Source organism: Liolophura sinensis, chromosome 6, assembly GCF_032854445.1.
Source record: "Liolophura sinensis isolate JHLJ2023 chromosome 6, CUHK_Ljap_v2, whole genome shotgun sequence".
Taxonomy (NCBI): Eukaryota; Metazoa; Mollusca; class Polyplacophora; order Chitonida; family Chitonidae; genus Liolophura; species Liolophura sinensis.
The window spans coordinates 1,916,468-1,937,545 of record NC_088300.1 but is presented as its reverse complement, the minus strand read 5'-3'; the positions used below and the strand labels follow the sequence as shown (position 1 = coordinate 1,937,545).

General features: G+C 39.3%; 1 protein-coding gene across 1 annotated transcript in view; it reads left to right on the top strand.

Annotated features, from left to right (window-relative positions):
• The first annotated feature begins 706 nt into the window (after nt 1-706).
• LOC135468011 (centrosomal protein of 128 kDa-like) overlaps nt 707-21,078 on the top strand; it is a 30,427-nt gene continuing 10,055 nt past the window's right edge. The window contains exons 1-20 of the mRNA XM_064746008.1: nt 707-1,322; nt 2,179-2,419; nt 5,660-5,746; nt 6,699-6,810; nt 8,052-8,089; nt 8,731-8,897; nt 9,197-9,269; nt 9,625-9,741; nt 10,567-10,677; nt 11,096-11,170; nt 11,944-12,061; nt 13,057-13,220; nt 13,423-13,688; nt 14,175-14,349; nt 17,469-17,588; nt 17,810-17,941; nt 18,588-18,662; nt 19,182-19,268; nt 19,607-19,666; nt 19,908-19,994. Of these exons, the coding sequence (XP_064602078.1) occupies nt 2,288-2,419; nt 5,660-5,746; nt 6,699-6,810; nt 8,052-8,089; nt 8,731-8,897; nt 9,197-9,269; nt 9,625-9,741; nt 10,567-10,677; nt 11,096-11,170; nt 11,944-12,061; nt 13,057-13,220; nt 13,423-13,688; nt 14,175-14,349; nt 17,469-17,588; nt 17,810-17,941; nt 18,588-18,662; nt 19,182-19,268; nt 19,607-19,666; nt 19,908-19,994 (2,196 nt within the window). The 5' untranslated portion in view covers nt 707-1,322; nt 2,179-2,287. The remainder of the gene's footprint in view (nt 1,323-2,178; nt 2,420-5,659; nt 5,747-6,698; nt 6,811-8,051; nt 8,090-8,730; nt 8,898-9,196; nt 9,270-9,624; nt 9,742-10,566; nt 10,678-11,095; nt 11,171-11,943; nt 12,062-13,056; nt 13,221-13,422; nt 13,689-14,174; nt 14,350-17,468; nt 17,589-17,809; nt 17,942-18,587; nt 18,663-19,181; nt 19,269-19,606; nt 19,667-19,907; nt 19,995-21,078) is intronic.

Genomic DNA, 21,078 nt, shown 5'->3' with positions numbered 1-21,078 from the left:
GTCATTTGTTTATGTCATAATTTTCGTGGAGCTACAGGCAAATAGAATGATTGTTAATGATGTTTTGTGGATGACTTACAATGTATACACAGTGTCGCGTGTTAATTTATCATTGACCATAATTTTTAATTGAGTCACAAAGATATCTGAACGCGGGACCCTTGTAAACCCCAACATGTAGGAAATGTGTGTTGTCTGATACCAGCACTGATATGGTGATTATATGGTGCTGCATGTGGCAGGCTGAGAGGTATTCATACACATGTTGCATGAGAATTGAATTTGTATATATCCAAGAAAATCCCCAGAAATCACGTTATCTGTTCAAACTTTGCAAATCTGGTATCAAGTATATTTTTAATTAAAAGTTTTATAGGTGAGATTTTTCAACAGGGCCATTTTTATTATGTCAATAACAATGATGTTTCTTGGTGGAGCTGAATTCACATTCCATCGAGATGGTATGTACAGCTATATGTTAACCATTGCTGCAACAGTATGTTTTCTTTTGTTGTTGTCTTGAAAAAAAAAACTGGTACTCTCCAGTTAATCTATCCATTCATTATTATAACCACGTGGGTTTATTTACGTGAGTCTGTCAACTTTCAACCTAGTTTTAACCAATCACTGAGCTTCTTATTCGACAACTCTTCGCTTCCGGAAAGAGCGGTTGTTTCGATTTTCGTTTACTTTATGATAGATCCAAACACAGCTTGTTTGATACTACTGTATTTGTTTTCACGCGAGCATGAAAACTGTGGGATGTAATGTAACACGCTGTGTCTGTAGTGTAGTAAACGGTAAGGTACCTAATTAGGTAACTAAAGGTAAACTCCATCGATGAAGGACACATGGGGAACAAGTTGGTACACGAATCGTTGTTGTTGTTTGAATTAGCTGACAACGGGCCACGTAAATTGTTTTGTTTTATAGCGCACCACCCATAGCCATACAAGAGTCTACCTTTGCAATTCACCTTTCGCACTAAGTGGCAAACAATAACATCAGTGAGAAGTGGAAGGAATCCTTAATAATTAATCGGACCGTGCGGTGTCTGCGTTGTGTTTAACTCGACCTAAACTAAAGCTGGTAGGCTTCCCTCCGTTTTTTTAAACGTGTTACAACCTGTCGGTGTTGTAACTATCAGCAAACTACAGATGGTTCAGCCAGCGCATTTGTCATTGTTGGTTATGTCAAGAAAAGAGGGTGTGCCTATTGACTACTGAGGTCGCACTGAACAGTAGGAATCTCTGTGATATAGTGGTGGCATTCTGAAGAAAGAGCTTTAAAAAGATTTGAATCGACTTTCCCAGGAATATATGGTAAGTCCCAGTTACCTTCTCGGTGTGACATTTTGTGAGTCAGTAGCTGAATGGTATTGTCATATTTTCAGCTTTTCATTCTGCCAATGCTTGCAGCAGTAATATACATGTATTTGTAATGTGTGCATACTGATACTTTGACTGCATTAATTACTATAATTAATTAGGGGATCAGGTCAAGAAACCCTCTAGCAAGAATGCCTGCTATCTAAACACCCTATACCTAAACGGCAGAGATCCAACATGTTTGCAGTTGACGGTCTACAACAACAATACTGGTCAGTCAGCGAGTGTCATGTACGCGTTCCTATAAGCCTAGGTATTTTTGAAAGTATGTGACAAATATCAATACGACTAACTGTGTAATCTTTGTCAAAAATATCAGATATTCTCTGTTCATTTCTCTATACATCAACAATCATGTTTATATGCAATCAGTTCAGAAACTTTAAAGTTCAGAAATAATTTATAAATGTGTATTTTACCATAGCAACATATAGCAACATTTATAGGCCATATGTATATAGAACACATAGAATCCATACAGAGGCATACATCACAAAACATGTAGCTAGCTTAAGCATGCATTATATAGAGGGGGTGTTCTGGCTAGAATGTGTTCTGACTGTAATTCATTAATCAGTGACACTGCAAGTATGTTGTACATATTAATTTCATTGTTGACTGCATAGGGAATTTTAACCATGAGCATTGTGGATAAGGATACTTAGTGAATAATGTTAAAACTAAAGTTTAAGCTTACTTTAACTACATGTATAGTCAAGAATGTGAACAAAATATAGATATAGAAATTTATTCCCTGTCGAGTGACTATTCATTTGTGTGTTATTTCCAGAATGAACATACCTGGTACACTACAGATGAATGCAGTCTCTGATTCCTAAATCAGTGACTGGTCAGCAACCCGTAATGTGTTAAGCTGGTGTTCGTTTATAAGAGTTTGAATGATGTCCACAGAAAGTGATGAAATGTATGCTCCTCGGGTTTCGAGGTCCCGCTCAAATTATGTAGACTCTTCCGACAGTTATGAAGCCATGATGGCTGACCCTGTTAATAAACTGGCATCCAACCTCAAGGTAAGTTCTGTGGTGTTCTCTGTTAAAACAAATACAAACTTGAAGATAACTCACTGCTTGTCCACACTCTGATTCCTGCCAAGTCTGGACTAAGGTTGTGTTTTATTCTGTATCTTCATAACTCATTTTTCTCTTTTGAGAAATTGTATTAAAATTAAAGTGCCTTTGTTCAGATCTGACATGATTCCTTGATTGTAAATTAGGTCACATTCAAGTCCAGCTCTCTCACTGGATAGACTATGCCTGTGCCTCAGGTACATTTAGTTTGTCAGATAATACCTGTGGACTTCTTCAGAGACTTCGGCTTCTCTACTGACTACTGCTAACTCAGTGATAAGAGATATTTTCCAGTACAGCTAAAGACACAAATTTAAAGGACAAGACAGAACCTGGCTAAAACATATTTCACTCGAAAGGAGGATAGTCAGGCCTTCTGAAAAGTATCATACTGTCTTATTTTAATGGGATTTCACCGAGTAACGTAGAACAAAATGACAATACTGTACAAACGGCTGGTGTGGTGGCAGCCATCTTCAGAATTTTATCCAATCCAACATGTTGCTGTCAGGTTGTGCTGCATAAGCTGTGGCATAGACTTTACCCATTCTCTCCATGAAATGACATATGATAACAGAGAACTACTGCATAAGACATCATTTTTCGATCGTTTACAATGATTTGTATATGTTTAGTCAGAAGGGCCATTTCACAAAGTGTTGTGGACATATCTGTATCATCTACAGATGGAAGATCAGTTGATTCACAGTCCATGTAATTTTCAGCGACTGAATCACCAATGGTGTCATACAGCAGCATACCGTGTCAGGCCAAACTGCATTCATCTCCCCAGAAGACCTTAGGCCTACTCAGACACTCTGTTCAGTTTATACAATTACATTTTTTGTCGTTCATGTTAGTGTATAGTCAGCATGCAGTTGCTAAATAACGAGTGTCAGTAAGGGAAAAGTCCATTACGGATGCCGAAGGTTAATGGGAATGAGAAGGCGGCATCTCATCGGACAATGCTTAAAATTAATTAAATAATATTTTTTCTCTGAATTTATTTCATCTAAAGAATTTGAATTTCGCCCTTTGTCTGTCTCACAGACAAGGGATGTTTTTTCTGTTTTCTTCTATAAAATACAATAAAATTATTGAAACGCAGTGTTTAATCCAAGGTGCTTTCCCTGACATCCATGAAAACTAGGTCAGCACTGCTCTCATATTAGAAGCCATCAGTACAAAATTGAAGCATAAAATCCGGCGACAGTCAAATGCCTAGATCAGCCTCAGTGACGCTTAGATTTATGTCAATTGGTGTCAGATTTGAGCATGAATCCAGTTGTACAACAATTCTATTGCAATTTTGTAAATATTTAATAGGGGTCTGAATTACTGGTACCAGCACAACCCCTCTGGTGACTATGACATGAACCAGGAATATAAATGATATAGTAAACCAACTGTATGAACAGTTCAAGCAATGGAAAAAATGTCCTTCCAGTATGTCCTGTTTATCTTTTGGTTGTTCATCGTGGAAGGTCACAACTTTAATCTGCCATAGGGTGCTGCTTAGACTATTATATGGGAAATAACGTTAGAGAGCTAGAGCAAATGTGACGTCACCTTGCTGTTGATAATGGAGACGTCCTGAAGCTGTGACAAGACGAAGTTTTACTAAACTTCTACTTGGTGGAAAAAAATCTAAACAGATATTTAATGCCGATTTATGTTCCTTTGAATGGTGGTCTTTCAGTGGACATAAACATTAATCAGGTGCTATCTTTCACTTTAAGACATAGTTTTAATAAATTTATTTATTTTTTCCCTGTTTTTTTATACAGATTATGGTGATGTCATATGGGTAATTTTTAAGTTTCTTGTGTGATGGTTCTTAAATGACATTTGCCTAGGAAGATATTGTGGACATTGCATGTGTTATGGACAAGGATGTATTTGTGTCTTTCAGGTTTCTGTTTTCTTTGTTTTATGGAGAAATCTGTTTACATACCTCTATTATACTTTTTTTTGCAACACTGTCTATTTTATGTTCTGTGGTGGTGTGAGGAAATGTAGTGTTGAAGTTGGCAATTCCTAAATACTTTTTCTCTATGTATGTCCTTTAATTTTGTAAGAATGTGTCAACAATTTGTTTTGCTGGATAAAACAGAAAGTGACATGTATGATTTCACAATCTGTAGCCCCTGGATGAGCTACTTTTGTTTGCATTCTGGTAATCAATACAACTGAATTTTGAAAACTAGTAACAGTACATATAGCTATTGTATATTCAGATATATATATATGTACACCAGAAAAAAAATGCATGTATAAAGGATGCACTTTTTTCAAGGAGACAGTTCTTGTTTCAAGGCCCTTAAAGATGGACATTAATAGACTATAACAAAGAGCTCAACTGGTTTAAGGTGGATGTGATGTTGGGTTCAGGTTGAGTGCTGTTGTCAATACTAGTAACCCATAAAGTTAAAATGTTCATTGTATTCTATCTGCTAGCTGTTTCCAGTCTGCCTTTCTGTGATGTCACAGTTTCAGTGGCAGTTTTGTCTGTGGGCTGTGTAATTGTAGTCTGTGGTGATAAATTCACCAAGTCAGGTGTGTAACTTTCATGGACAAGATCACATTACAGAATTGTTGGAAGAGTGCCAACCCCGAAACACTGGCTGCCCATTTCTCAGCGCTTTGTTGGCATTTACTCTCGGGTTTGCATGCTGTTTATTCCTGTGTTTAACAGGCCGTTTTAAATTGCCTGTTAGGGAAAACATCTCAAACTGGAGACATCCCCAAACTGAAGGGTCACTGAATTGGAAAGCACTTAAAACAGTCTTCAATTCTCTCTTGTCTCCTCAGTAAAACCGGCAGTGTCCTTGCTTTTCAGGCTTAGTATAATTTTGTCAAAAGCATTGAATAGAGCATTCACAGAGTAACCTTCGACTTTCTTGAGTGCACAGATGGTCCAAAATTTGGGTAAAAATGATAAAGTTGTTGAGGAGATTATCAATCTATCTTGACTTTTTCATGACTATAACACTGGAAATAGGCACCTTTGAAACAAAGTGAGTTTAGACAAGTGCAGTACACAATATCTGCGACAACCAGCAAGATGATGGCGATTGCAAAGAAAATATCAGAGTTTTCCCACATCAAATCATTTTGCCGAGTGATGATACATGTATAAAGTATTTATTTGTATTTAACATTACCCTTGCTGACCTGTTACAGGACACAACTAGAAATCTGCGTAGTTTGGATCACATGCTGGGTACATATAGAGAGGTGGGCAGGGAGCAGAAGTCTGCCATAGACAAGGTGAGGAGTTCTATCTAAAATGTAGCATAAAGTGGACAAATAATATATTTATTTGATTGGTGTTTTACACTATACTCAAGAATATTTCACTTATGTGATGGCAGCCAGCATTATGGTGGGAGGAAACCGGGCAGAGCTGGAAGAAACCCACAACCATCCGCAGGACGAATAATGTATGATATAGTTTTTGTATCCATCTAAAGTGAAATATCAGGTAATGAGTCATAAGATGATTAAATGTCTGATTGAGCACATGTGCTCCTTTTGAATTGTAACTGAAAAGCTCAATTTGTGCCATTACATAAAGAAAGCAGCCAAGCGACTTTGTGACCTCCACAATGGATTCCACCAGGCCTTCACTTTGTGGCCTCCACTGGATTCCACCAGGCATTCACTTTGTGGCCTCCACTGGTTTCCTCCTGGCCTTCACTTTGTGACCGCGACTGGATTCCACCAGACATTCACTTTGTGACCTCCACTGGATTCCACCAGGCCTTCACTTTGTGACCTCCACAATGGATTCCACCAGGCATTCACTTTGTGACCTCCACTGGATTCCACCAGGCATTCACTTTGTGACCTCCACTGGTTTCTGCCTGGCCTTCACTTTGTGACCTCCACAATGGATTCCACCAGGCATTCATTTTGTGACCTCCACAATGGATCCCACCAGGCATTCACTTTGTGACCTCCACAATGGATTCCACCAGGCATTCACTTTGTGACCTCCACTGGATTCCACCAGGCATTCACCTTGTGACCTCCCCTGGATTCCACCAGGCATTCATTAGATTCACAAAACATTTCACTGATGCCGGGAAGCATGTCAGTATAATATTTTAAAAAAAAAAAGCATGTGAAGAAGTAAATTTGGTTTGCATGGGTTGTAAATGTATGTATGTAAAATATGGGTCAACACTGAAATAATTAATGGATGGAAATCTGCTTACAGCTGCGCACAGACCTGGATAAGACAGCAGAGGAATTGGAGCAGGAGAGGCTACGTAACTCTATGTTAACAGCTCGCAGCTTGAAAGTCAGTGACCTTGATGGACCAGACCGCAGTAAGTTATATTATTGTTAAGGCCACGCCAATTATAATTTCACTCTTTTGTTAATGTTGGAGGAGGGTGTAAGGATAGAAATAAAACGAAGAAATCATCTAATAATTGGGAAATGTAGACTATCCCAGCTGTTCTTTCTTGGTGTCACCTATTAAAAAAAGCAATGGTTCTAGAGGTATAATACATCTTATCATAAAGTAAAAGTATGGTTTTTTAATAGCTCTGGTATGATGTTTTGTAATAGCTCTGGTATGATGTTTTTTAATAGCTCTAGTATGATGTTTTTTAATAGCTCTGGTATGATGTGTTTTAATAGCTATGGTGTGATGTTTTTAATAGCTCTGGTGTGATGTTTTTCAATAGCTCTGGTATGATGTTTTTCAAGGCTCTGGTATGATGTGTTTTTATTGCTCTGGTATGATGTTTTTAATAGCTCTGGTATGATGTTTTGTAATAGCTCTGGTATGATGTTTTTAATAGCTCTGGTATGATGTTTTTTAATAGCTCTGGTATGATGTGTTTTAATAGCTCTGGTATGATGTTTTTAATAGCTCTGGTATGATGTTTTTTAATAGCTCTGGTGTGATGTTTTTTAATAGCTCTGGTATGATGTTTTTAATAGCTCTGGTATGATGTTTTTAATAGCTCTGGTATGATGTGTTTTTATTGCTCTGGTATGATGTTTTTAATAGCTCTGGTATGATGTTTTTTAATAGCTCTGGTGTGATGTTTTTTAATAGCTCTGGTATGATGTTTTTAATAGCTCTGGTATGATGTTTTTAGTAGCTCTGGTGTGATGTGTTTTTATTGCTTTGGTATGATGTTTTTTAATAGCTCTGGTATGATGTTTTTAATAGCTCTGGTATGATGTTTTTAATAGCTCTGGTATGATGTTTTTAGTAGCTCTGGTGTGATGTGTTTTAATTGCTCTGGTATGGTGTTTTAATAGATCTAGTGTGATGTTTTTTAATAGCTCTGGTATGATGTTTTTTAATGGCTCTGGTATGATGTTTTTTAATAGCTCTGGTATGATGTTTTTAGTAGCTCTGGTGTGATGTGTTTTTATTGCTCTGGTGTGATGTGTTTTTAGTAGCTCTGGTGTGATGTGTTTTTATTGCTCTGGTATGATGTTATTATGGAAATCTTTTTTGTACTGACATATAACTTACCGTCATTGTGAAGTATATGACTGTGTCTACTGATTTCCTGGACTGCTCTTAAACTTTATTTGTACTTTCCAGCACGTAGGAAATCACACTATGACGACTACTCTGCTCATGTGAGTAACAAATATTCTAAATCTCGAGTGAGTATTTCTTTTTTTCACAAATTCCTTTTAACATTTCAGTTTGTGTTTTACCCAGTAAGTATTTATCAGCTGATAGTAGATATTAGTATGCTTTGTTACCCAGTGTATGCCGGTCAGCTGTAAGTAAGTATGTATGTAAGTACTGTATTTCCTGGAAAGTTTGGTGTGTAAAAATGCACTTTCAGAATCCTATAAAGGCCTTCAAATGACAGTTATGAAGCCAGAATTATTTCCCCGTAAAGTTTTTCTGATAAGAAATTAATTACATTTCACAAAAAAGCTCAAATCAGTCGGAATCAAGCAAAATGTGTCATTTGAACTATTCTAAACTTCAGTTAAACTACATGTACAGTACATATGACTTGCGATCTGTGAGTACGTATTAGTGTTTGTGGTTAGCCATGAATCAGTTGTTAATGTGGTCACTTACTGTTGTGCTTAAACTGAGTACTGAGAGGAATACGGAAAGCATTTCTGATCACAGGAGATCTTAGACATCTGTCATTAAGTGGGATCACAAAGATTGTGTAAAATGAGAGCATGGATCTAGGGAATATTACAAGATGTGTTGCAGATACTGGTAAAAAAAGTAGTTACGTCTTTTCCAATAGAGCGATGTGGAGTCGCCAACACGACGCAAGAAGAAGTCAGGATCTGTACGCTTTGCCGATGACATGAACCGAGAACTGCATGACCTTCACCAGTCAGTGCGAGATCTGTCTCACAATCAGGTGACTTTAGAGGACAGCTTCAGTCGACAGCTGGACAGACGGGACAGGTGAGACTTTTGTATCTAAACTGACCATTCTGGCTAACTATGAAGTACACAAGCTGAGAAATTCTTACATTCATTTCTTGGTTCCTTTTTTAGCAATTTGGGTGCATGTTTCAGTTGACACAAATCATAAGTTTTAAGCCAATGTGAAGAAACAGATCATATCAATTCTTACATCACAGTGTTTTTGTATCCTTAATTTACCTTTCAATGTTTTAGACCTGGTTTGGTGAAATATGGGCATGATTATGGCCATGACGTATGAAACATGTAATGCCAGGATGTAATAATATGTTTTGTAGGGATGATTTTGATACCAGAAGAAGTTTACGGGACATATCAGAAGGACTGAGGACACATGTAGCAATAGATCCAGTAAGTTGTTTCTACACAATTATTTGTACAAGTTTTATTGGTTCTTGTGTCTGTACTCAATGCTGACTTGTGTTACCAGATCAGTCTGTCTATGAAAGATTTAATGATGCAGGTGTAGTTTAGCCAAGAATGAGCCGTTTGTTCAAGGGTCACAAGATGTTATAACGTTACACGGAACTAACTCCCCATTATTAGCACCATAATTGTAAAGATTTTTATCCCCAGCATTGTAGTTGCTAACAGGATTTTCTGATGTGTGAGGTAATAGGAAAATGAATGACTGTTAGGGCGTACCTGCTCTTCTTTATCAATGGCTAAAAATCCACGTGCTGATGGAGTAGTGTTGTTTTTGTAGGTATCATCCAGTGTGGAAAGACGCCTGCAGTCGCTACAAAATGATCTGTTAGCAGAGCGCAGGATGATGGATAGGAAATTTGATGAAGTGGGAACCATCTCCTCAGAACTAAAACAGGTATGGACCGTCTCGTCAGAGTTAAAGCAGGTATACACCATCTCATCATAGCTAAAACAAGTAGGCACCATCTCATCAGAGCTAAAACAGGTAGGCATCATCTAGGCAGAGCTAACATAGGTAGGCATCATCTTATTACAGCTAAAACAGGTAGGCACCATCTCATCAGAGCTAAAGCAGGTAGGCATCATCTTATCAAAGCTAAAACAGGTAGGCATCATTTCGCTAGAGCTAAAACAGGTAGGCACCAACTTTTCAAAGTTAAAACATATGCACCAACTTGTCAGAGCTAAACATAGGCACCAAATCATCAGAGATAAAATCCCGTCATAGTTAAAACAGGTGGGCAGCTTGTCGTTCGAGCTGAAACAGGTAAGCACCAGCTTGTGAGAGCTAGAACAGGTAGGTACCATCTCATCAGAGCTAAAACAGGTCGGCACATCTTGTCAGAGCTAAAACAGATATAGGACTGTCTGTGGCATTTTGTTTTATTTTCACATCTCCTCTAGATTTGTTGCTCCCATGTAGTTACATTAACACTACTTGGGACCAAAAAATTACTGAATGTTTAAACTAATTGTCAAATTCTGCTGTGAAAGCACATTAGTTTGTGTCATTTTGTTTTATAGTCTTTTTGCCACTGTTTTCATGCCAGTAGCTGAAATAGCACCATATTGTGTAGCATACATGTAGCTTCATAAGAAATGAAAGTCAAAGACGAATGCCCCTCTTGAAATTCTTGTCAATTATTGACAGGTAACTGTTCATCCATCAATCAAATCTTGCATCAATGTCAATCAGCAGTTTTATGTCCTGTCTTTGAAGGCTCTACACAGTCAGCTCCAGGCTCCACCTCTAGCTCCTCCCACTCAGCCCGCCCCTGAGGACTGGAAGATGAAGAGTCAGCTATTACAGTCAGAGTCTATCAGACACAGGGTAAGACAATGTGTGGGATTCATCTGGAGTTGTGTCTGAACCCTTGTTACCGCCCCTGATGGAAAAAATCGGATCGAGTGCAGGTTATTGATATTGCTCAACTAGCTGGGGTATTTTGTACACAGAGGTCCTTAATGCAAGGAAACATAATACAGTTTTATAATAGTATGTTAGGAGAGTGCACCTCTCTTTCACAGAGAGGAGAATCTCTTGTGCTGGGTAAGAATTTCTACGTTTATTGCCGCTATGCTGAATGTCATGGTTTGTCGGAGTAAAATGGAGAAAAACATGTAGATGCAAGAGTTGGTGAGGTGTCTATGTTTAACTGGTGTTATTTCTTCATTATGTTTGCTGGAGGTTTTTGGGTACTAAGGACAAAGCATTTCCTAAACTCATCATCTTGTGTTGATGTTTACAGCTTGAGTCTGAACTCGACCATGTCAAGAGAAAGCTAGATCATAGTGAAGGTGGGAAGTCAGCACTTCAGCAACAGGTAAGTGCTTGTCTTTGTACCTTGAGCCAGTATCTGTTTAAACAAAAGAACGCTATACCTACATATCTGTTTCACATGTTGTAGCATTTTCATTCTGATTATGCTATGATATTTATTGTAATAATGAAGGATTAAATGTTCATTGTTAACCCGTCATCATCTTGTAGTTTCTTGCACAATCAATCCTGGCCTTGGACAGGAAATGTGTACATTTCCCTGCTGTCACTGTATGGGGGACTTCATGACGCTAAAGCAGTTGACAATGCTGGTGTGGCTGTGATATTTCCCTGCTGTCATTGTATGGGGGACTTCATGACACTTAAGCGATTGACGATGCTGGTGGGGCTGTGATATTTCCCCGCTGTCACTGTATGGGGGACTTCGGGGACACTTGATCTGTTGATGACACTGGTACGGCTGTGATACACTGTAACATTCCTTGAACGCCATTTGTCCGCATAACACTTGCCAGTGATTTTTTGATTGTTTATGCCAGACCCACTGCTTTCCATCACTCCAAAAATTGACTACCATCATCCTGGTGAAAAATTGTCTGATGAAAAATTGTCTGATGAAAAATTGTCTGATGAAAAATTGTCTGATGAAAAATGGTAGAATATGGCATTAAAACAACAATCAAATAAATAAGTAAATTAAATGTGAACTTATTTACTGGTAGATGAACTAAACTATCCCTTGATAGTTCTGGCCAGATTGGTTGATTTGGATATTAGTCTTCAGTTGAGTTATTGTTTATGGTTTTTTTTCTGCAGATAGACGATTTAAAACTACAGCTATCTCGAGCTGATGAGGAGAGGTCCAAAATCCGGTCACAACTGACGGAAAGTCGTATGGAGGAAGATGTGAGGGATCGGAGGAAAATGAGAACAGGTTAGAAAAATAACAGCTTATCTACACATCCAGCTGTCTGAAGTACATGTAATGTTTTACTTGAAGTGCAGAACTGGACTTTGTAGATTCCTTCTGCTCTAGGTAATGATAATGAATCGGTGGTGCCTGTTGTGTAGTGTTACCTTCATTGAAGACCAACTGTCTTCCACCAATGTTATGGCATGCGAGTTCACGTGGAAAAGCTCATTTCCCAAAAGACGGTGGTTTATGTCTGGCACTCTGGTTACTTCCACCCTGACCATAAAATTTGTAGAAGTGAAAATTCTCTAGTCACTCATAAAACATCAATAAATCCCTTTCTTATGTACCACACTCAAGTAAACAGCAGTTGATATGTTATGAGACAATTGCAGATCAATAAATCCCTTTCTTTTGTGCTTCACTCAAGTGAACAACAGTTGATATGTTATGAGACAATTGCAGATCAAAAAATCCCTTTCTTTTGTGCTTCACTCAAGTGAACAGCAGTTGATATGTTATGAGACAATTGCAGATCAATAAATCCCTTTCTTTTGTGCTTCACTCAAATGAACAGCAGTTGATATGTTATGAGACAATTGCAGATCAATAAATCCCTTTCTTTTGTGCTTCACTCAAGTGAATTGCAGGTGATATGTTATGAGACAATTGCAGATCAATAAATCCCTTTCTTTTGTGCTTCACTCAAGTGAACAACAGTTGATATGTTATGAGACAATTGCAGATCAATAAATCCCTTTCTTTTGTGCTTCACTCAAATGAACAGCAGTTGATATGTTATGAGACAATTGCAGATCAATAAATCCCTTTCTTTTGTGCTTCACTCAAGTGAACAGCAGTTGATATGTTATAAGGTAATTGCAGAAATTTGCATGGTGGAATTGTTGACACTGTATCATGGTGATTATTTTACCATATTGATCATGTTAATGTTTTCATCTTCTCTTTGGTATGATGGTATGTATTTTACAGTTCATCTTTTTGTTTGTACGTAGTTGAAGAAGAGAAGGATAGAGAACGTCAGAGATTCCAGTCAGAAATAAACGAGCTGAGGGGTCATCTGTCAAAGTCGCTGAGCATGACCAGTGAGGTGGATGACCTGCGTCGAGGCGTGGAGCGCAGCGAGAGACAGAGGGCGCAGCTCTCAGACCACATCGAGGTTTGCAGCCTTAATCTTCTAAACCAATCTTAATGAAGCTCAAATTTTGTTAACGAGCTTCATTCTTAATATTTGTTTACTGAAAATGTTTGTTAACGGGGATTCCTGAATGGGAGATATAAAAATTAGTGAAATAAACAGCGAGTGATAAATAAAGGGTAAATAAAAGGTGAGATAAAGTACTTCATGCCACATTTTCCAGGTCCTCACAAAAGATCTGGAAAACCGTGAAAAGCAAAATGCAAAGTACATCACCCAGCTGAAGGAGGTGTCTGACAAGTCTGAGGAAGCAAACCGTCAGAAGTCTCACCTGACCACTCAGCTTGAAGATGCCCTACAGAGACTGAAGGAGTACACGCGGGAGGTGGAGAGGCTGTCTAATGAGCTGAGGGTCACACAGCAGGCACTGGCAGAGAGCGAGCGCAAGAAAGAGGAGTTCAAGGGAAGAGCTCAGGAGACAGTCAGACAGTAAGTCAATACCAACAGCAGACAGCTTCACTTGTCATTTTTTCGGTTGTTGTTTGATGCCTTTCTCAAAATTTTTCTGGAGTACAAGGGTTTTTCAACAGCAACTTGAAGTCAGGAGGTTTGTCAGGTAGCTGGCCAGGAGGTTTGTCAGGTAGCTGGCCAGGAGGTTTGTCAGGTAGCTAGCCACGGTGGGTGGCTTACTCAGGGTATTATAGTTTCTCCTGCCCGTCAGCCGACCCAGAGTTCTGTTTGTGAACAATTTGTGAGAAAGACGTTAAACACCCTTCAGATAAATTACTCACTTGGCAGTCAGTTTTCTGAGTGCAGTTCCTGGGTTAACCAGTTCACTTGCACTAGTTACGAACTTAACATTTTCCAGATGTTTTGGCTGCAATGAAATAATTTTATTTTGGACTTTATAGAAAACTAGAAAAGTTTTCTATTTGTACAACAGCCTAAGGTGTATCTGTTATTGTTTGCGGCCAGATGGAAGATGAAGTGTAAACAGGTAGAGAGAGACGCAGACCGCCACAAACACAGCGCTTCACAGATGATGCAGAGGAATGAACACCTGGTCAAGGAGCTAGAAAACATCAAACAGCATGGAAGTGCAGCTACTGTGCAGCTGGAGAACATACGCCGGGAAATGGGTGACATTCTGGTAGGTCATTGATGGAGTCGGAGTGGGGATGCAGGTGGGTGTGATGGAGATATGGGAGTCTCAGCTATCACATGTCTACTACCACATCTCTACAAGGCTACAATACCATTTCATGTCCATGTGGTGTGGGGATAGGATAAACTGCCTTTGTATTGAAAAGGTTATTAAGGCTTTGTCAAGATTTAAGTGTTCCCTTTCCGTAAATCTGTGTGATACAAAATTAATTAAATAATCTTTGTTAGAAAACTGGTGAGATAAATAAATAGATGATCAAGAGAAGATAAAAGTATTAGCATACCTGCAGATGGTCATGGGTTTCCCCAGGCTCTGCCCGGTTTCATCCCACCATAATGCATATAATTGAAATATTCTTGAGTACAGCGTAAAACACAAATCAAATAAGTAAATAAATATTATAAATGGGTATAACCTTGTTATTATTGCTGGTATGCAGCTTTGGTATGCAGCCTTTGTATTCAGGCTGGTATGCAGCTTTGGTATGCAGCCATTGTGTTCAGGCTGGTATGCAGCTTTGGTATGCAGCCTTTGTGTTCAGGCTGGTATGCAGCTTTGGTATGCAGCCTTTGTATTCAGGCTGGTATGCAGCTTTGGTATGCAGCCTTTGTATTCAGGCTGGTATGCAGCTTTGGTATGCAGCCTTTGTGTTCAGGCTGGTATGCAGCTTTGGTATGCAGCCTTTGTGTTCAGGCTGGTATGCAGCTTTGGTATGCAGCCTTTGTATTCAGGCTGGTATGCAGCTTTGGTAAGCAGCCTTTGTGTTCAGGCTGGAATGCAGCTTTGGTATGCAGCCTTTGTGTTCAGGCTGGTATGCAGCTTTGGTATGCAGCCATTGTGTTCAGGCTGGTATGCAGCTTTGGTATGCAGCCTTTGTGTTCAGGCTGGAATGCAGCTTTGGTATGCAGCCTTTGTATTCAGGCTGGTATGCAGCTTTGGTATGCAGCCATTGTGTTCAGGCTGGTATGCAGCTTTGGTATGCAGCCTTTGTATTCAGGCTGGTATGCAGCTTTGGTATGCAGCCTTTGTATTCAGGCTGGTATGCAGCTTTGGTATGCAGCCTTTGTATTCAGGCTGGTATGCAGCTTTGGTATGCAGCCTTTGTATTCAGGCTGGTATGCAGCTTTGGTATGCAGCCTTTGTATTCAGGCTGGTATGCAGCTTTGGTATGCAGCCTTTGTATTCAGGCTGGTATGCAGCTTTGGTATGCAGCCTTTGTATTCAGGCTGGTATGCAGCTTTGGTATGCAGCCTTTGTATTCAGGCTGGTATGCAGCTTTGGTATGCAGCCTTTGTATTCAGGCTGGTATGCAGCTTTGTTTTACAGCCTTGGTATGCAGGCTGGAATGCAGCCTTGGTGTGTAGGCTGGTATGGTATGAACTTTGGAATGTTAGCAGATTCAGATGAGATATGTGACAGTTTGTGTGTGTGTTTGTACAGGCAGTGCGTGCAGCTCAGCATGAGGCATGTGACGGTTTGCGTGTGTGTTTGTACAGGCAGTGCGTGCAGCTCAGGTTGAGACGTGCGACAGTTTGCATGTGTATTTGTACAGGCAGTGCGTGCGGCTCAGGATGAGACGTGTGACAGTTTGGGTGTGTATTTGTACAGGCAGTGCATGCAGCTCAGGATTAGACATGTGACAGTTTGTGTGTGTATTTGTACAGGCAGTGCGTGCAGCTCAGGATTAGACATGTGACAGTTTGTGTGTATTTGTACAGGCAATGCGTGTGGCTCAGGATTAGACATGTGACAGTTTGTGTGTATCTGTACAGGCAGTGCGTGCAGCTCAGGATTAGACATGTGACAGTTTGTGTGTATTTGTACAGCCAGTGTGTGTGGCTCAGGATTAGACATGTGACAGTTTGTGTGTGTATTTGTACAGGCAGTGCATGTGGCTCAGGATGAGACATGTGACAGTTTGTGTGTGTATTTGTACAGGCAGTACGTGTGGCTCAGGATGAGACATGTGACAGTTTGTGTGTGTATTTGTACAGGCAGTGCCTGCGGCTCAGGATGAGACATGTGACAGTTTGTGTGTGCATTTGTACAGGCAGTGCCTGCGGCTCAGGATTAGACATGTGACAGTTTGTGTGTGTATTTGTACAGGCAGTGTGTGCAGCTCAGGATGAGATGTGACAGTTTGTGTGTGTATTTGTACAGGCAGTGCGTGCGGCTCAGGAATTTTTTTTTTTTTTTTTTTTTGATTGGTGTTTTACGCCGTACTCAAGAATATTTCACTTATACGACGGCGGCCAGCATTATGGTGGGTGGAAACCGGGCAGAGCCCGGCGGAAACCCACGACCATCCGCAGGTTGCTGACAGACCTTCCCACGTACGGCCGGAGAGGAAGCCAGCATGAGCTGGTCTTGAACTCACAGCGACCGCATTGGTGAGAGGCTTCTGGGTCACTACGCTGCGCTAGCGCGCTAACCGACTGAGCCACGGAGGCCCCCGGCTCAGGAATAGACATGTGACAGTTTGTGTGTGTATTTGTACAGGCAGTGCGTGTGGCTCAGGATGAGACATGTGACAGTTTGTGTGTGTATTTGTACAGGCAATGCGTGCAGCTCAGGAAGAGACATGTGACAGTTTGTGTGTGTATTTGTACAGGCAGTGGGTGCCGCTCAGCATGAGACATGTGACAGTTTGTGTGTGTATTTGTACAGGCAGTGCCTGCGGCTCAGGATGAGACATGTGACAGTTTGTGTGTGTTTGTACAGGCAGTTCGTGCGGCTCAGGATGAGACGTGACAGTTTGTGTGTGTATTTGTACAGGCAGTGCGTGCAGCTCAGCATGAGATGTGACAGTTTGTGTGTGTGTTTGTACAGGGAGTGAGTGCAGCTCAGGATGAGACATGTGGCAGTTTGTGTGTGTGTGTTTGTACAGGCAGTGCGTGCAGCTCAGGATGAGACATGTGACAGTTTGTGTGTGTATTTGTACCGGCAGTGCGTGCAGCTCAGGATGTGACAGTTTGTGTGTGTGTTTGTACAGGCAGTGCGTGCAGCTCAGGATTAGACATGTGACAGTTTGTGTGTGTATTTGTACAGGCAGTGCGTGCAGCTCAGGATGAGACATGTGACAGTTTGTGTGTGTGTTTGTACAGGCAGTGCGTGCGGCTCAGGATGAGCAGCTGCGACTGAGGGACGTGGAGGTTAACGAGCTCAAGTCACACCGTCTCGACCTGGATAGAGAGATGAGGGATGCTAGGACAGTCGCAGAAAAGGTGAGTGGTTGTTTTGGATGGTTGAACAAGGTTTCCTTCTGGAGATATTGGAACACTGACTGAAGAGGGAAAAAAGTTTTTTTTACTTTTCTGTAACAGTGGGTGTTTTTTAGCTGTTTAATCGTAGTTAATTTACACCTACACATAAACTTATGGATGAAATATTCTACTGATATAGGAGTTATTGTTTTGTGTAACCAGTTGTGTTGTTGTTGATACAGCTGGAGAATGAACTACGTAATGCTGACTCGCGGCTGACAGGTGTGCTGGAAGAGAAGAACAGGCTAGAAGATCAGTTGACTAGCATCCAGGCTGCCCACTTACTGACTCAGGACAAGGCCAGCCATTTGGAGGTTTGACTCACTATTATGTCTTAGTCAGATCAGGCATAATTTAACCTAAAAATTTTGCCTGAAAAAGTTCATTTTTACAAGTGCTTAAACTTACTTCATCCAAACAAACCTCAAAACGCCTGAGGTTAGAATCAGTCGAAAAATCAGTTAAAATCAGTAGGCTGCTCAGAATGAGGCAAGATGAGCAATAAAGCCGCGGTCGGAATTTTAGGTCGCTAGCCGTTCTGTGAACAGGATGATCTTCACAATATTGACTGTTATGGAGTATGGTAATGTTGACAACTACAACATAGTAATATGCACTGTATATTGTGCATGTTAAACTTCCGCTGATAATCATTTATATCTGTACACAAGTACATATTTATTCTACAGATGGCCTGCAGGGAAATTTCCCCTAAAACTGACAGGATATTTAGTTTATTAACACGCCCTCAGGAAATAAAGATGCATTTAGTTCTGTTTGTTTTGACTTTGTGTAGCGTTTAGGGAAAATTGCAATGAATCAGGTGTTAATAGAATGTTTTTTTTTAAATATTTTTTAATAATATTTCAGACATCTAAAATTACTATTTGACAGCAAAACAGTACAATAAATTTACTTTTGTAACCAAGTAAGGTAACTTTGGTAATTTGACTGTTACAGAAAGAGTGTCAGGAGTTACAGTTAACAAAAGCTGACCTGGCAGCTCAGCTGGGGGATGCTAATGTTCAGAAACAGGTGAGTGAGGAATGACATGCAGTAACCTTGGATTACCTGTTTCCTGTATACAACAATATCATACACAGAAGATCACATATTGATACATTTGTTTTAACATAACATTAGTGAACATATATACATATCACTTGCGAATCACTTAAATCACCATTTAACAGTCTAAAATCAGGCATGGATATTTCACCTCAGAATAAGGCCAGACTGGCTTTGTGAAACCGATCAGGTTACTGTCTAAATGTTTCTACATATAGAATAAGAAAATGACCAGCTGAATTAGTGCCTTTCAGAAATTCGAAGAATTTAAGTATTTTCTTGTAGAGCTCTCCTGACATAAAGTTTTAAGTCAACATGTTGAAAAATGCCCTGTGGTTAACCTGTATTTTGTAGGTTTTGCCTACATGGTGCATTGTCCCGAGCAGGGCTCTCATTGACACACATATTCTTTTGAATAAATTTACTTCTGTGAGCTGTGACTGTACAAAAGGAAAGACTTGAAAATTCTTGTCTGATTGTTCCCAGGAACTTAAGATGGTTTTAGCAGAGGCAAACCACAAGGAAAAGCTCTTTCAGGAAGAGATTGGCAATGTTAGATGTCAAGTGAAAGAGGTAGGTCCTGTATTTGTTGATGGGCTGGTGTGGAATTTACTGATCTCAATTCTGATTTTATGTTCATCAAGATATGTATACAGCTTATTATTACAAGCAGTGATAGATGTGTATACAGCTTATTATTACAAGCAGTGATAGATGTGACAGGCTACGTAATGGATTCATGTTGCAGTAAAAACACATGACTGTAATGCCAAGTGATTTTGAGCACACATGCCCTGAAATGTGTGACGTACTTCAGTACTGTGTGTAGATTTAAATGTTGGTTTCTTCTTTCTCAGGGTATGACTTTTATGATTCTGATTTAACATTAGAGGTGTATGTGAATTTGACAGGAGCGCGATTCACATCAAGCTGTGTTAGAAGGATTGAAGAGGGAGCTGTCAGAACTTAAGGTGAGTATTTAACAGAAGATACATCAATATCAAAATATTCACATCAGCAGAAATTTTCAAATGCATGAACATTTTTTCTCACATTTTTGTAAGTTGTGAGGGCACAGAAACATCCCAGAAAACTATATGTATGAAAACAGTTTTTTATGAAAAATTGTCAGTTCCCATATTATCCATCCTGGGAATACAGCATCTTCCTTTGGGAATTTCTCTATGTATTTGTTGTCTCCCTTGTTTTCAGGGTCGTGAACACCAGGTGGCTCAGCAGATTGCCCACAGATATAGAAAAGAGCAGGTTGAGACAGAGGCAGAGCTCCAGGCTCTCAAGGTAACATTTTTATTTGTGCTTACAGGAATTTACCCCAAAACAAATGTTCACCTGTAGGACCTTGTGAACATTGGCACGATTCTGTACATTTGTGATACCCATATTGAATTGTTGGTTAATTTAACGTGAAGATTATATCAAGTGTATGTATCAAGTATGTGCAAAAAAATTTCCATTTTCAGTGAAGAAAGAAAGTTCACCTCATAGATGTGTAAAGCTTGCTCATCCATGACTTTGCCTAATCAAGTGTCAATAACATCAGAGGAGTAACACTGATTATCACAGCTGGCCGATAGTGTTCAGAAGCAATCACTAACAAAATCTCTGACAATATTTATGCATTAGTTTATTCATGTTGTGTATGTGTACTGAATATGAAGTGCTTGTACAGTAATTTATTCATGTTGTGTATGTGTACTAAATATGAAGTGCCTGTACAGTAATTTATTCATGTTGTGTATGTGTACTAAATATGAAGTGCTTGTACAGTAATTTATTCATGTTGTGTATGTGTACTAAATATGAAGTGCTTGTATAGTAATTTATTCATGTTGTGTATGTGTACTGAATATGAAGTGCTTGTATAGTAATTTATTCATGTTGTGTATGTGTACTAAATATGAAGTGCTTGTACAGTAATTTATTCATGTTGTGTATGTGTACTAAATATGAAGTGCTTGTACAGTAATTTATTCATGTTGTGTATGTGTACTAAATATGAAGTGCTTGTAAAGTAATTTATTCATGTTGTGTATGTGTACTGAATATGAAGTGCTTGTAAAGTAATTTATTCATGTTGTGTATGTGTACTAAATATGAAGTGCTTGTAAAGTAATTTATTCATGTTGTGTATGTGTACTGAATATGAAGTGCTTGTAAAGTAATTTATTCATGTTGTGTATGTGTACTAAATATGAAGTGCTTGTATAGTAATTTATTCATGTTGTGTATGTGTACTAAATATGAAGTGCTTGTAAAGTAATTTATTCATGTTGTGTATGTGTACTAAATATGAAGTGCTTGTACAGTAATTTATTCATGTTGTGTATGTGTACTAAATATGAAGTGCTTGTAAAGTAATTTC